We start from the raw sequence: 16,377 nt of genomic DNA, 5'->3' as shown, positions 1-16,377 counted from the left end.
AGGAGTCCATGTAGACTTGCACTGAAGCGACTTTGTATGCTCAATTGAGCCAATCAGGAAACAGAACTTAGTGTGCCGAGTCAAAACTGATTGGCTACTACAGTCAGTTGCTTGGAAACAGTGCTCTAAGTGGTGTCAGAGAATCAGATGACTGAGCTGCACCCATTCTGGCATTTTGGAGAGAACTTGGGAGAGCAGCCTTAGTACTAGAACAAGGCGATGAGTCGCTGGAGACAGAGCACTGCGGAGAACTACTTTCATGAGCAGACCACTGAATTAACATGGTGCAGACAGATTCCCCAGCTGGCTGGGAGCGGTGTGTAGCACTGACCACTTCCTGCGACATCTGGAAACAGAATGTGTACATAGTGTTACCAGACCTCTATGCAAGCTGAGACAAACATCGCAGTGGTAAGAAAGTAGTTTTAAAAACTCCCAAAGCGTTATGTAAAATTATGTAAAAATTGCAGCCTTGGATATTTCAGCTTGCTACACATTAGAGCCAGGTACCATCCAGAAAAAAAATGCCTTGTAATATGCTTGTAAAGAAACAATCTTTCTTGCATGAATGAGGATTTGCAGTACATGTTAAGTATCCCTCATCTACAATGCTCGGGACCAGAACAATTTTGGATAACTGATCATTTCAGAATATTTTTATATTACAATGATGTATCTTGAGGTAGCTTACATTTATGCTGTATAAACACATCAAACACATGAAATACAAACAAATCTATTTAATTTGTGCCTAAAACAAGGTTTTAAAACCTGAAACAGTCTGTGTATAATCTCAGGTACTGCATTTGAATGCCAAGCAATAATTTTCTTGCACATATTTAGTGCCAGTTATAGATGTCCCCAGTATGCTTTTAGCAATAATTTTTTTTTCCACTTTCTGGAATGTATGGTTTTCGGAATAATTTGGATAATGGATATTTGGATAAGGGTTACTCAACCTGTACTTGATCAGACAAAGATTATTTTTCGTTAATATTTTCTGTTCAATCTCCAAACCATCAAAGTCCCTATGTACCATTTCTGGCGTGATTGGTTTTTATCCATAGCCTTTTTATGACCAACTGAATTTCTGTCCCAAAGCATGCCTGATTGGTTAGTAAGGAAAAGCTGCCACCACCTATAGTTTTCAAGCTAGGCTGTTTTAACGGGGTGCTGCGCCCTGTCCGTTTTGCGGCGGCCTGCTAAAACAACCTAGCCCGTCGGTCCCCGCTGCAGGCTTCTGCACACCCCCAAGGCAGACTTTGGCAGGCGGACCCGGCCACACTGGTGACGTGCCGTTGACGAGCCCGCCCCGCTGCATAGGAAGTGCCCCTTTTCCTCCAGCACCCTGCCCTCCTGGGATGCTGGAGGGAACACACTAGCCTCTACTATATTTTCTCTTGGTACAGCCATTTGAGCCACTTTTCTTTAATATGCAAGGTTTCACAGAAACATGTTGAAAGAGCACTTACTTTCAAATGCAACTAATTCACTTGCTCCAGGCAGATAATACCTTAAGAAACACTTCACCTTCATAATCCTGTTAGTTGCCATTAGATCTACCTCTGGAAGCCAGATTTGTTTACAATCCTCCTGGGAGATAACCTTTCTGCTAAGAAAACTCGCTACTACTTTCTGGGCGCATGAATTGAAGGTTTAGATATATCAATATGACTATATTGTCTGAAAAAAATCCTTAGATGCACTCCGCTACATGGGTTCTTGAAACAACAAGTTGCCTTCCTAACAGCTCTATTTTTCTTGAAGACACAAGTTTTAGGATCCAACACCCTGTTTTACATGTTGTTCTAAGTGTGTTCCCCAAGCTATAGAACTCGCTTCAGGTTGAGAATATCGTAACTATGGTTGCAAAAGTGACATTGCAAGTCCTATTTACAATAGAATTGCATCCCTCTACCTCCTTTTAGACAGGAAATAATGACATTTTCATGTATAGTGTCCTATATTTCATAGAATGACTCCCAGGCATATAGGTATGTAGCAATAACACATCGCAGACCGCATGCTACTTAAGCTGTGTACACACGGGGGCGATAGGGGCTGAAATCGCTGGAAATATGGTCGCAGGCGACCATATTGCCAGTGATGGGAGTGTGCCCCGGAAATAAATCGCCGGCTGCACGCTCCCGTTTTCAGCCCCATTCTAATCACTGGTCGCAGGAGCTTGCTCCTGCGACCAGCCGATTACCTCTGCGGCTCCCCCAACAGAGGTTCCTTTTCATCAGCGACCATCTCTGGTCACTGATGAAAAGGAGACACTGAGCAATATATTGCTCAGCAATGTATTGCTAGCAATATATTGCTGAGCAATATATCTCCCCACGTGTGTACGCACCTTAAGAGAGATCATCTCTTGTACTTAAAGCCAGTTCAACTACATTGCATCCGGTTAGAAGTCATCTTGTTTGCTTCATGACAGGGAAACTATCTAACCTCTACTCCACCAGGCAGTGGGATATGCCACAAAGCACCATCTGAGATTAAAAAAAAGCAACAAACCTGACTAGCAAAATCTATGGTTTTGAGGACAGGAAAGGCCACACAGGAAGTTTTGAAATGTCATGGATGAGTTGGAGTAAACAATATATTACAGCAATCCACATCTTGGAGTTCTAAGCAATGATCTACATATATCAGTTGACTAAATAAAGACAATGGATTGTTACAGTTCCAGACTTTCTGTTTCTTACTACAGTACTTACACCTAAACAAAATGTACATCTAATTCACACATTACGGATAAGCCATGCAATCTTACCGGAAGAGGCTCTTCTTCTTCATCTAAGGTCCCATTGTGAACAGATTCTGTATGTTCCCCTACGGGGGACTCATTGTGATGGTGATGGTGGTGGTGGTGGTGTTTCTTCTTTCGGGATTTCCTATCCTCCTTAGGATCATCTTTCTCCTTCTTATGCTTTTTCTTATGTCGATGAGACTTCTGTCACAGAAAATTATAAAAATATGTTTAGCACAATGATCATTCAACTTACAACACGCAGGACAGGCTCCATAAAGAAGGCCACTACCGACCGATAGAAGGTCAGATTACCTCTCCTAAAGGCTTAGGAACTGGAAAAGGGGTTAAAGCCATGTACGCATGGTGCGATTTGATCTGGCGATTTTGACTAGTCAGAATTGCCTAGGTGGTTAGACAGCGCAGGCAACTCAATTTTGAATAGCTGCACATCTGTGTATTTCACCATTGGCCAAAGCAATACATAGCCAAAATCGCACAGTGCACTCAGCAGCTTGCCTGGGTTTACACCCCGTAAGAGTTTATTGATTAGTCAGAAATATAAAAAATATCAGGAGCTAAATGTAGATGCCTGGCTGTTCTCACAGAAGTGCTGTCTATTTGAAGCCCAAATCACAGGTGACTGTGAGAAGCAGTTGTCCCATGGTGAGAGGCTGACCGCAAAAGAACTCAACAGCACTGGAACAGATGGGGAGATTAAAAAAAAAAAAAAGCAAAAAAATACCTTCTTGTGGATTAGAGCTAAGTGAACATGTGGCATTTAAAGCTAGTCCCCTGCCTGAGAGGAAGACTTCAGAAGGTCTATCAAGAGGTGGAATTCTCTTACAGTTCTTTCCCCTTTCCCTGGCTGTGCAACAGATAAATGTTTTCAGATTTTATTTTGTTTCAATAGAGCCTAGTCTGATCAATGCAACAAAAGGAAAACAAACTACTAGCAGCAGCCTCGTCCCTGTCAAGTAAAACTGTGTATAGTAGTGCAATACTTAGATCTTACACTGTTCTCATTTTATTCCCTTTTATTACCAATTGTCCTATTGCCATTTTGTATGTTATTTTAATAGCAGTGTCCCCCAGATGGACACAAAGAACAAGTGTGAAGGAGGGAAGCAAATAGTGTCCTTCAGATAACTTGAGATGAATGGATTAAACCAGTGATTTGCAACCTTTTTAAACTTGTGGCACACTAGAGAAGATTTCAAAATTGCTAGGGCACACCATCATTTTTCATGGGACGTTAAGTCTGCCAACATATGGGCCCTGTGTGTACCCAGTTCAAGGTTACATGCTGGCATAACTCCTCTCACTTCAAAGATGCCTACAGTACATATACAAGGACACCAAGGAATTAGGGCAGCTAGAGTCTTAGGAGTACTGCTAATAACATTTATATGCTCTGCCAGCCATTGTAGCATGCTCCAGATGAAGTCTATGATATACACAGGATTAGACTCTAATCCTATGTATATTACAGACTTCATCTGGAGCATGCTATTGTACATAGCATACAACTATTTGCATCATAAATGAGAGTACCTAGGGCAGCGTCGGATGCGGAACAGTGGTGGGTGGATGAAGGAGCAGGCAGGAGCGGACAGCGGAGCAGCGGCAGTGCACGGTAGCAGCTAGATCCTGCTGCACGGGCAGGCCGTCCAGCGGGATGGCGATGTGACCTCCGTGACCTACAAGTCACACCGTACACGCCGTCCAGCGGAAACACCCTAAAGCAGCTAGATCCCCTTCGCTGGGATGACAAGGCATGTACCCGGCAGGTGGCAGTGTCTGGATGCAATTTATCTGGCAGGCAGCATGGCGCACCTCGTAAATGCTGTGCCGCCGGCACAGCAGTTGAAAATCCCTTGCAGTAAAATGGGAGTCCTGTGATGTGGGCTGCAAGCAAGGATGGACTGTTGTCTGGCTGCACATTTCTCGTAGTACACTAGACCACTGCTGACAGCACACTAGTGTGCCGCAGCACAGCGGTTGGGAACTGCTTCATTAAAAGGAAATAGGTTGCATAAATTCGCAACTGCATGGTAAGGTCAGAAGTCCCAATTATCAGCTGTACAAGTGTTTATTGGAAGCACCATAATTACACTAGACAACAAAAAAATTAGTTATTGTCCGCTATTGAGGAAAAAATCAAGGTTCAAATTTTGTGTGTGCTTATTCAGAATCCAAAAATGGCCTATCGCGTCAGGAAATGCTTAAACAGTATAAAATAGCTATTCCAGTGACTGATTTCTTGTAAGGTCTTTAATTTTGAACTCACAAAATCATACTTTTGAATAATATTTGAGCAGATAAAGCACAGTAAAATGATCAGCTGTCACTTGCCCTTTGGCCCATCTAATGTTTTGCAAGTTATTCTGACACAGTTTAGAACTCACAGTATATTATTTTCGGTGCGCTGTATATTTAACATTAGAAATATCTGGAGGGCGTGGGGTGATTCTAGGAAATTTAGGTCTACTTGCATTCTACTCTTGGAAACATGCCATTTTGAAAAATCAGAGGTGATTACATTCCCTCTATGGCATGATACTTCTGTATTAGTATGATTGGTTAATCACTTAAAGCCATTGTAATAAAGTAAAAACTTTTGCATAAATTTTAAACTAATCGAGTAAATTCAATGTATAATTTCAAGCACCTTCTCTGGCTCTTCATCATTTACTTCCTCCTGCACTTCAGGCTGTTTGGTCTCTTCTGGCTCCTCCTCAGTTGCAGTTACATCAGGAAGGCTTTGGGCTGAGGGAATCTGAGTTAAAAAAAAAAAAAAAAAAAAAAAAAAAAAAGTGTACTGAGGAATTACTTCCCATTCATCCAACTTTACCTTCAACATACATAAAAACTAGAGCTAGATGACTATCCACAACTAAATATTTATGGATTTATGTTGAGTAGCACAAAAGGCACCAGGCTTGGAGTGACTAACGCTGTGGAATGAAGGGACTTAAGATTGCTTTCCTCTCTGTAGCTTTATTAAAAGTTACAAACAATTATTCCAGGGGGTTTAAACATTTACTTTCAAGCAGAGGTGAAAAGTGTTTTGCAGGTCATGCTAAAAAGCGCATACTTTTCACATTTCTTTCCTACAGCAAGTTAATACACTAATGATTTTAAAACATTAAAGGTGGTAATAATTATTTTAGTATGAATTCTGAGAGACAATATGGAAACAGGAGACTTATGTTCTTAACTGTACAATAATTTTCTTGAAATCCGTAGGAGATACAGACATAAAGCTGGATAGAGCGTCAAGACCTGGAGTCCAGGCACCAATAGTTAATATCTTTTCCTAGCAGCTAAAGGTCCATAGACACTGGGCGATTTTGCCCAGTGTGTATGGACAGCGATTATAGAGACATTCACAGGGCTGAAAAATCGCTGTTACACACTGGCGATTTTAGCCTGTTTACGCGATGGAAAGTCGTCCACCCCATCATTCTTCTGCTGGTAATACCAGCCGTATGAAAACACTGATTAGTTTTGCCACAGGTAGGCTTTGTCAGGATGAAATGTGGGTCTCACATTTCATCCTGACGAAGCCTACCTGTGGCAAAACTAGTCAACGAAAGTGAAGTGGACCCGCTGCAGTACACCTATTCACAAAGTGGAAGGAGCGGGGAGTCTGCCGGCAGACGCTCTCTCATCACCCACCTTCTAAGCTAAGGTACTCTGGCCTGAATAGACCAGGCATTCCCAACCACAGTCCTCAAGGCACACCAACAGTACAGGTTTTAGTGATATCCAGGCTTGCGCACAGGTGACTTAATTAGCATCTGAGGGATTCTGATTAAACCATTTGTGCTGAAGCTTGGATATCACTAAAACCTGCAGTGTTGGTGTGCCTTGAGGACCGTGGTTGGGAATGCCTGGAATAGACGTTTTAAGCACCGTTTGAAGAAACAGACTTTTTTAGCCTTTCTTCAACATTGGAATATTAATTCCGGAGGTGAACATTCCACAGTGTTAGTCTTTGTTTGTCTGTTTGTCACCCTCCCCAAGTACCCACCCTCAATGTTTGTGTGTACCGATACTAGTATAAAACAGTTACCCAGAGCATAGGAATACTGGTGTTTTCATGTCCTTTTTATTTATTCCATTCAGTTTGAATACTGATGCTTTATTTTATTGTATAGCACAGGGCTGGGCAATTGCGGTCCTCCAGATGTTGTGGAACTACACATCCCAGCATGCCTTGCATCAGTTTCAGCATGGCCACATAGCAAAACTAATGCAAAGCATTCTGGGATGTGTAGTTCCTCAACATCTGGAGGGCCGCAATTGCCCAGCCCTGGTATAGCAGAATAACTTCTCAGATATATTTAGATTATCATATCATCCAATTTCTTTTTTATACATTTTGTATACTGTCTGTATTAAATTAAAGTTTTATTTGCATAGACATATATGCTCATTGTGGTACATGATATGCTAGCGCATGTTTATTAATGTATTCCTTTTAATAAGATCAATTCTGATTATATTTATCAGTTGGCAAAGATCCCGTTTGTTATATTACTAAGAGGTGTGTCAAGTGCAAGGTACCACCGCAAGGTGATTGTCTTCCGCCCATCCTACACCAGCTGCTGACAAATCATACAGAAAATATCTCATGAGTGTTGCCATTGGTCTCCAAATAAACAAAAATGACTTTCAGAGAAAATAACTTTTCTCCACTATTAAACCTCCCACGATTGTTGTCCTTTAGCCCAAGTAAATTAGCACACAATATTGCATTTAATTATAAGGGAGTGTTACTTTTATTTTAAAAAGTAATATTAGGAGCTGCTTGCATATGGACAGGATGTGTACAATATATGCTTTTACGGTTATTTTCTGTATCATAAATGTGACATAGAAGTTTATATTGATGTTCTTAAGGCCCCCATCCACTAGGGCGAGGTATCGCATGTGGTACCTCGTTAACTCACCCTTTAGCTGTTGGGCGGTAGGATCGCATAGGATGCATTGTATGCGATTCTTTTGCATACAATGGGCCGTATTCAATGCGGCTGTAGGGGATTGCTGAAAACAAGCAACCCTCGCAGTTAAACCCCCTTGCCGGCCGGCCGCTCACCCTATTCTATGTTCCGGACAGTAAGGATTCCCCCAAACTGCGAGGCTTGCGGCTAATGCAGGGAATTTTCAGTTTTCACGGCCGCACATGCCGTTTCCCTATCGCTGCAAAAACCTAGCCATGTGGAAACTGCGTGTGCAGGGGGTCAGTTGAATACTGACTGTGCGAGCTGTGACTGCAAGCAGTTAGCACTACTCGCTGTCACAGCTCGAATAAAACATTGAATACTGCTCAATGTATCGTATGCAATTCCAGCAAGGGCTACGGGCTGTGGACAAATAGTCGTGGCAGCTTGCAGGATCTGCGACTGCGAAGCACCTCGCATTACAGGAAAATGACATGCTATGAGTCACTTTTTATGAGATCCATTGCAGCAATACATTGGAATCAGATAAAGAGAGGCCATATCGCACTAATGGTACCCCTTTAGACCAGTGGTAACCAACCAGCTACAATTTTCCAGATTTCCCGTCACAAGTGAAGTAATTAGCTCCACCTATGGATCTTTTAAAATGTACCAGTGAGTAATGAGTGCACCTGCTGGGTGGCTGGAAACCATGAACTGTTGGTAGCTTGAGGACTGGAGTTGGCTACCCCTGCTTTAGACTATATGATCATGGGAGATTATTGAAAGTCTTTTTAATTTAATTTTGTTTATTCTTGACACTGTAGAATGATTATAGTTAATTTCATTTGCAATATTCCTGTGACATAGCTAATGTTCAGCTAGAAAGTAGTTGAAGGTGATTTTCCTTGCCAAGCTTCAGAGAACAGCTTCATTGTTGCCTAAAGTTAATTAAAAGATTAGTAAAATCAAACCATTTATACACAAATACTGAATGCTAATTGGCCAACAAAGGAACATCTGACTGGTCATCTACTACCTGCTCAAACAAGCACAAATTGCTTTGATGACTTTCAGTGAAGTTTTAAAGTATAACTTTTTAAACGGATGGTCGTTCCAGGAGCCACTGTTAAGTTGGGTGTACACTAGATGATATTCCCCCCTTTCCCATGAAGTATGTTGACCTGGTGCCTGTCGACAGTTTAATTATGTGAATATGGTTACAGTCAATCTTCTGACCGAATACCCCATCAAAAGCCATTTTCAGTCCACTTCCGCTATGATCAATTAATGTAAATAATATAACAAATGTTACTAATTTATTTTATAACTGCGTATGTAGCAATACTTGAAGGCTGTGCATCGATAGCTTCTGCCTTCACACTTACCTGTTCTTGTGGTGGTACTTGTGAGCTAGAGAGCCAGAAATCCATGTCCTGGGGTGAAAAAACAAAAACCGGAATTGATCAAGGGCAACATTAAAAGGGGAGATTCAATTATAGGTAGCAAAACAAAATGGGACATTACTGCAATTTATTGGACATTGAGATTTGTTTTTGGGCAATCCGATTAAAACCAGTTTTTAGCACACGAAAAATGTACTGGTTTTGAAAGTGTTACACAGTTCCGAGACCTACAGGTTTTCGATGCTGCAATTGCGTAAACAGGGTCATTTTCACAGATTTTTCTTGTAACCTCAGCAGGTAACCAAAATAAAGAGAAATAAAAAGGTACTTGTGTATTTGCAGGGCGCCCAATTTACATATGTAAATTTTCAATGCAGCCCGCATCGCATGCCATTTACGGTGTGATTTTTTCATTGTATGAGCACCCATGCAATGAGATGTGATGGCGAGCGCAGGGAGCCCCGCGAGAGGACGCTGTTACGCATCCTCCCGACCTTTTCATACACCCACTATCCATGTCGGCATGGAGTTGATTTTATAAAGTGTGACGAGCACAGCGAGCCCCGCAGAATACATGCAAAGTAATCTGCGTGCCCTCGTGGGGCTTGGTGGCTCGCTGCGCTCGCCACACTTTATAAAATTAACTCCACACCGACGTGGATAGTGGGGGTATGAAAAGGTCAGGAGGACGTGTAACCGCGTCCGCTCGCCACGCTTCGGGGTGATGTGGATAGTGGGGGTATGCATGGGTGGTTTTAAAATGAACCATCAAATCGCATGGGTACTTATACAATGAAAAATCGCATCGCACTGCAAATGGCATGCGATGCACTAAATATTAACTAAGGAAAATCGCATTGCATAGCACCACAAAATTGCATGCGATTCGATTTCACTACGCAGAATAGCCCACTAAGCAAATCGCTTAGTGGGCACCCTGCAAATACACAAGTACTAAAAAAACACCAATAAGTGCCTTGATTGGGCTGATTTCGGGGATAATTAGATAGCCCCAGGGGATCAATTGAATTCCCCCCCTCAAAAGGCAAAGCGGCAACATACACAACAGGTTGGTTTAAAGAGAAGACTTCATTAAAAACTTACATTTAAATAAACAGAAACTGGTCACTAAATTACATTCATCAACATTAATGATCATCACCAGTTACTCACATCTGTTGGAGCTTTTTCATCCTGTTTGACATCTTCATTCTTGACCAGTTCGTCCTCTTCCCTTGTTGTACTGGTCAGGGAAGATTTCTTGCGTTTAGTTTTCTCTTCTTTTCCTTTACTTTTCTGCCACATGCAAATTAAAAGTAAAAGGCTATAGAGGATGTTAAGTTAAGCAATACAGCTCTAAAATATTTAGAAAGATAAGTAAAGCTTCATGAGAGTATTTACTTCAATCTTGCTTCCAAGTTCTCAGAACATTTCCAACAGTCAGAAATTTCAACCAATTCAACAGTCAGTATTTAATCTTCCGTCGGAACAGCCGCAGTTTGTTGAAAACGGATGTGGATTCGACAATCTAATGGCTGTTTTCAACAATGAAGATTCGATTTTATAAAAAGTCGAATTTGCATGGCTTCAATGTGGCCCAAAACAGCTGCATTGAATGTGTGTGTGTGCCAATATTTTTGAATTTTGAAAATATTGGTACACATTGAATACCTCCAATAGCCTTTATAGCCACATGCCCTCAGCGCCAAGTTTTTCAGCACTATGCAAAGCCGTCCTCAAAGCCGCTCATCTGCTGGTAATACCAGCAGATGGACGGCTTTCCCGGCGATGATGCAGGGACGTGCAGCAGCGCTCACCGCCAGGGCATACACACTGGGCGGCTTTGAGCTGAAAGCAGCACAAACATACTGTTTTGAGCGGCTTTCAGCTCAAAGTCATCCAGTGTGTATTGGGCCTTTATTGTGGCTAGATTGCTCTTTTCCCAAAACAAAAATTAAAAAAATAACAATTTTTTTTTATATCTACTGATGACAGCGTATACTATGGAGTTCTGTGTACAGGTTATTTCACACGATGTATTTTTTTTGAGTACAGCACTCACCCCATTTTTTGTCATCTGTTCTAGGCATGATCTATTCCACCAGGGGTATTCTTACTTATGCCTCAACTGGCATCTTTCAAGGTTGAGCTATACAAATCATGGACTTCACTGTCCAAAAGGACTACTTCCAATTATGCATTATGTTTAATGTGCTCTCTAGGGTTTTTTTCTGTATAGCCTTCTACTTTCTGTAGAATTAGTTATTTTTGGTGTTTCTGATGCTTGTAAAAGAAACTATGGGGTATTCAATGTGTGAAGAGATTTCCAACAGTCAGAAATAATCGTTACAAACCTATTTAATGCAGCAGTTTATGAAAGTTGACTCTGCACTGTCCAAAACGGATGCTAAATTGCGGAGTTAGCGGCCATTTCGACAATCTGCATCCACTTTCGCCAATCCATAGGTTTTCCGACCATCGGGAAGAATAAGTAGGTTGAATGTAATTTTGACATGCTCTTGTTGAAAAAGTGCCAATATTTACAACTGTGGGAAACATCGGTACACATTGAATACCCCCCCTTATGAGACCAATATAGCAGTACAGCCCTAAGATAAAATTATTTCTTAGATAATAAAAGTTCAAATATTTTTAATAGAAATAGAAAAACGCAGGCTGGGTGATGCTCTATCAAATAAAAGTGGATCAATTGCATTCTGTAGGAGGGTATGCAACTTAAACTCACTTTTTTTTCTTTCTTCTTGACTCGCTCAGTCTCTGGAGGCTTTTTCTCCTTTTTACTTGACTTTTTAATTTTTTGGTCCAAGGTAGAGGCTTCATTTTCGGGAGATTTTAGGTTTTCTGCATTCCTGTGTCTTTGAACAGGTAGCTTTTCTGTGTCTGCTAAGGGCCTGAAAGCAATAAAAAATAGAATGTCATCACTACAAAATGCATTAACTATAATTGCATTAATTAACTATATAACCAAGGTTAAAGAGCAAAAATTATATTGGACCAGTATTTCCTTTAGAAATCCATTTCTAAAAAGAAGTGCAGTTCAATATACCAGATAGGAAGACTGCTGTCCTCAGGGCATTGTTGACCAGGGCACCCTCTGGCGTTTTTCCCACACCACCCTGCTGTGAGGTTGTGGCATCAGATCCAGGCTCAGCTAGACTTAAACAAGAATATGCTGTAGCATAGGGGCAGCCAGACAATATTTCAGTGACCATAAATCCATTATGCCGTAATCACGTAAAACCCCATACTGTAGGGGTACTCACCCCCTCAACCTCATAATGCCACCATGCTGTAAAACATTTTGTTGGGGAGAACAGTGGTAATGTCACTAGAAACCTTATTGATACAGTATGTACTGACAAAAGTAACAGCTAGACAGCTGGATAGTACCAAAGTATCTTGTTCCCTCTTTTTCTCCCTGCATTTCTTTAACACATACTGCTTGTGAATATGCTATAGCCAAATTTGGCCCTGACCTAGGATAGTACTATGACTAAGCCATCCAGATTTTTGACATGACATCAAGCATTCAAGGTGTGCTAATGTTAATGTGAGAGACAGAGCAATAGAGATGGTCTACCACAGGGTTTCTCAAACTTAGCCTTCAGGACACCACACTGTTCACGGTTTCCAAATAACCCAGCAGGTGCACAGGTGCATTCATTACTCATTGACACATTTTAAAAGATCCTCAGGTGGAGCTAATTATTTCACTTGATTCTGTGAGGAGACCTGGAAAACATGCACTGTGTGGGGTCCTGAGGACTGAGTTTGAGAACCTGTGGCTTACCACGATTAAGCGTCTGGGAAGGAGAAGCAGTAGCCAAGTGAATCTGTTCGATCAAACAAACCAGTATGAAAAGAGACTTAAGAACAAAAACCCCACAGGACTGAGTGTAAGGAGGGAACGCCGTGTCACCCGGCTTGCTACAGACAAACGGTTTCAATGGTAAATGACCAAAACTGATTTTCTAGGCCAGCAATGCTGGGAGGCACTGGGGTGGACTGGGACATTCATCAGCAGCCACCACTAAGGGAGTGAATTCAGTTTGACAGAAGAACTGTACACATAAAACGGGCATTGCCGGGAGGCAGGAATCAAAATAAAATGTGTAAAAACAAGCAAATGTGTGGACATTGGATTTGGCTGTATGAGACTTGTTTGGCCGTAGCCCTGTGACGCACTGGCTCAGGAGTTCGCTACCATCCTAGTGGAATATGCTGACATAGAATAAGCTGAGTAACAATTCAGTTTTACCAACACGCAATAGTTTGTTTTGTAGCTGGCCAATCACGTTTATCTGCAGCAAAAAGAACAAGCAGGAATCTGTGCAGCGATAAACCTGCATCTAGCATCCTGGGAATTTGCTAAAGGGAGAAAAACTATTTCCAGGTTCAAGTCAAAAGCCCCAAAAGTTTCAGCTGGAACATAGGAACCGCAGAGAGAACTTGTAGCTATGAAACTTTTTCTGTTTAAACTACAAGATTTAGATCTTCCATACTCTGTGATAATTGTTCAATAAAACAAGTTTCTAGACAGGTAGCATAGTTCTACACAACCTTTAAAAGCGAAGTCTGAAAAGCCAAACAAGGAAAGCTGTAGTAATAGACCCTGTAGCAGAAGGTGTGGTTGTAGCAGCTTGACGTACGGTGTGTGTGTGTGTGTGTGTGTGGCTAGCCTAAAACCACTAGGACTACAGTCACCCATTGATCCTTAATGTGTTTGAGTACCCGAGGCAACATTGGGGTCAGGAGAAACTGATACACCAGATGAAAACCCCATGGAGCAGTCATGCAATTCAAAGCTAGAGCACAAAACTGTGAAACCTTGAGGTTCTGTTGAGAGGCAATGAGATCTACCTTCAGAAGGCCCGCTTCTGAACGAAATTTGGAAGTCCTCTGATTCAAATGGAACCCGCTTCCAGATGCAGGAACTAAAAACACAGATCACTTAGCAGCTCATTACAGCGCCCCAGAAGAGCAATAAAAGTCAATTTAAAAAAAGACAGATACTTAGCCTTCTGGTAGGCCAACAGCTGCAAAGGATAGAAGATAAGAAGAGACCTGCTCCAAGTTCTGTTCACAGTGTCCACAAGAGAGCTATGAGTTTGCCTCCCCTCTCAGCCTATGCAGTAACAAGGTTGTACCAATTGCCTATTTGCCAGTTCTACTATTAATTTTGTCGTTCCACACTTTAAGTTGTTGAGGTTTACACATGACATGCAAAAACCTTAAACCATATAAACAAAAACACATAGCTGCAGAAAACATACTTATCTAAATCTATGTCCAGTGCTCTGTATGGGTCATTTGGGTCCTTGTCATCATCATCGCTGGGGAGGGCATTCTAGAACAGATATTCTTAGTTATTATATAAAAAAATTTAGAGAAAAAAACAAATGACCTTTGCATTACAGTGTTCGGATTACTGCTTGCACCTCCATAGTGCACAAATCAGCTCCAAGACCCATCAGACAGCTTGGGTGTCACGCAACTCTTTTAACGTAGAAAAACTGTATTATTCTTCTTTTAAAATTAACTACGGTCAAGGGTTTTGGCAATTTGCTTTAGTTATGCAACTACATTTTAAAACAATTAAAATAAAATGTACAACTGCATTAGATCCAAAGTTTCCTACTTTGTCACTCCAGTCTTTAGAGCTAGGCATTAGGAGAACTACATTTTGAGTTGCAAGTTCTATAGGTATATAACATAGTGGATAGATAATCTAACCTCTGGCATCTCCTCAGTAATGATGTCCACGTGCTGGGCTGGGGCAATGTCTTCATCACTCTCTGTGTGAAGAGACCTATGTCGCTGTGTTTTTCCACCTTTCCTGTCTTTATCCTTCTTCCGCTTCTTATCCTTATCCTGCCGTTGTTTGGTCCTCCTTTCCTCCTCCAGCTTCACATACTGATCTGACACGGGAAGCCCTAATTAAGTAAATCTCAAATGTGATTCTCACTGCATGTATACAAGTTGTAGTACAAAGATACATACTTCAACAAATTTCCACTCCACCCCACTATAAAGAAATCAGAAAGAAACAGAAAATACCTGGGACTTTTAGGGGAACAGTCAGATCAATCTGCACCACGGGGATGTGATCAACGCCAGGAGAATCTTGGTAGAGCTGTGGGAATAAATGACAGATTTGATTTATACAGTAAATTTACTTTTGATAGAGGTGAGCATTTGACATCAATACTTCCCAAGAGGTTTTGGAAAATTATGTTTTAAAGGTAAAAGATACAGCACCAATGTGTCTTCAAGTGTGTAGAGGCTGTAAAATGTGATTGTGAGGATAAGGGTTCTCTGAGCAATCAGGTACACAGTTTAGTTTCACTGCAAACTCTTTATTGTAAATATTCACACACACAATACACTATAACATGAACAATAACCAGCCAGGATGGTGTCTCGCTTACGAAGTTCTATATGGATTACAGATGCATGTAGTCCTGTTGCTGCTACCTGCTGGCAGTATTCCTGTGTATTCCTGGCACGGGATACCAGCTCAAACAGCACCCTGCGCCATGTATTCTTCCCAATTACGGCACCGCAATGCCTGCACTCCATAAGTCCAGCTACTCTCTCATCCTTCTCTGCAGAAATCACTACCCACAGACAGAGCTCTATGGTCTTATACCCTTTTCTCTCTATTCATATTTCAACCAGTCAGTCAGGGTGCCAGAGTTTGAGGAGTGGAGAGGAGCTGTCTGGGTCCCTGTACACAATTGAATGTATAAGATCAGCTCTATAGATAACTAGTGACTACTAAAAGGTGCATACACACTGTAGCGATACCAACAGCTGGCAGCATTGGCAAGTTGCATGCACACTTGGCAATACTGGCAAACTAATGACTGGGTGGGAATTTATTCTTGGCCTTTGCTAACAATTTGCATTGTATAAGGTCTGGAACGGGGGGTTGCAGACCTGTATCGTGGCCTTAATTAAGGCCACAATACAACTCTGCAAACACCCCCCCCCCCCCCACCCCACCCGCAGTTGCAGACCTCGCGCACGCAACCCACCCCCACACAATTATACATTGTGAACCCAATTCTACCCTACCATTTTTTGCTAATTTACATTACCATACATTAAGTTTTTTGATTAATAACTGAACAAATGATGTGGCAAATTCCATCTCAGCATATTCATTCCCTATATCAAAATTTCAACATTCAAATAAACACAGGCAGCGCTTATGCTCATCACTCAAACATTGCTTATGGACCAA

The 16,377-nt window shown here is 41.6% G+C and overlaps 1 protein-coding gene across 2 annotated transcripts in view; it reads right to left on the bottom strand.

The window, feature by feature from the left end:
• The window catches only part of AP3D1 (adaptor related protein complex 3 subunit delta 1), a 142,659-nt gene that overhangs the window by 47,755 nt on the left and 78,527 nt on the right, over nt 1-16,377 (bottom strand). The window contains exons 19-26 of one of the 2 annotated variants that reach the window (XM_083179420.1): nt 15,189-15,264; nt 14,865-15,049; nt 14,405-14,478; nt 11,857-12,022; nt 10,284-10,406; nt 9,093-9,140; nt 5,427-5,534; nt 2,780-2,959 (exon numbers count right to left, since the gene is read on the bottom strand). In XM_083179420.1, the coding sequence (XP_083035546.1) occupies nt 2,780-2,959; nt 5,427-5,534; nt 9,093-9,140; nt 10,284-10,406; nt 11,857-12,022; nt 14,405-14,478; nt 14,865-15,049; nt 15,189-15,264 (960 nt within the window). Of the gene's footprint in view, nt 1-2,779; nt 2,960-5,426; nt 5,535-9,092; nt 9,141-10,283; nt 10,407-11,856; nt 12,023-14,404; nt 14,479-14,864; nt 15,065-15,188; nt 15,265-16,377 lie in introns of both variants that reach the window. The other variant, XM_083179419.1, reaches the window with a different exon arrangement.

Source organism: Crinia signifera, chromosome 1, assembly GCF_055691185.1.
Source record: "Crinia signifera chromosome 1, ASM5569118v1, whole genome shotgun sequence".
In the NCBI taxonomy this organism is placed as follows: Eukaryota; Metazoa; Chordata; class Amphibia; order Anura; family Myobatrachidae; genus Crinia; species Crinia signifera.
This window is presented reverse-complemented; position numbering and strand designations above follow the sequence as displayed.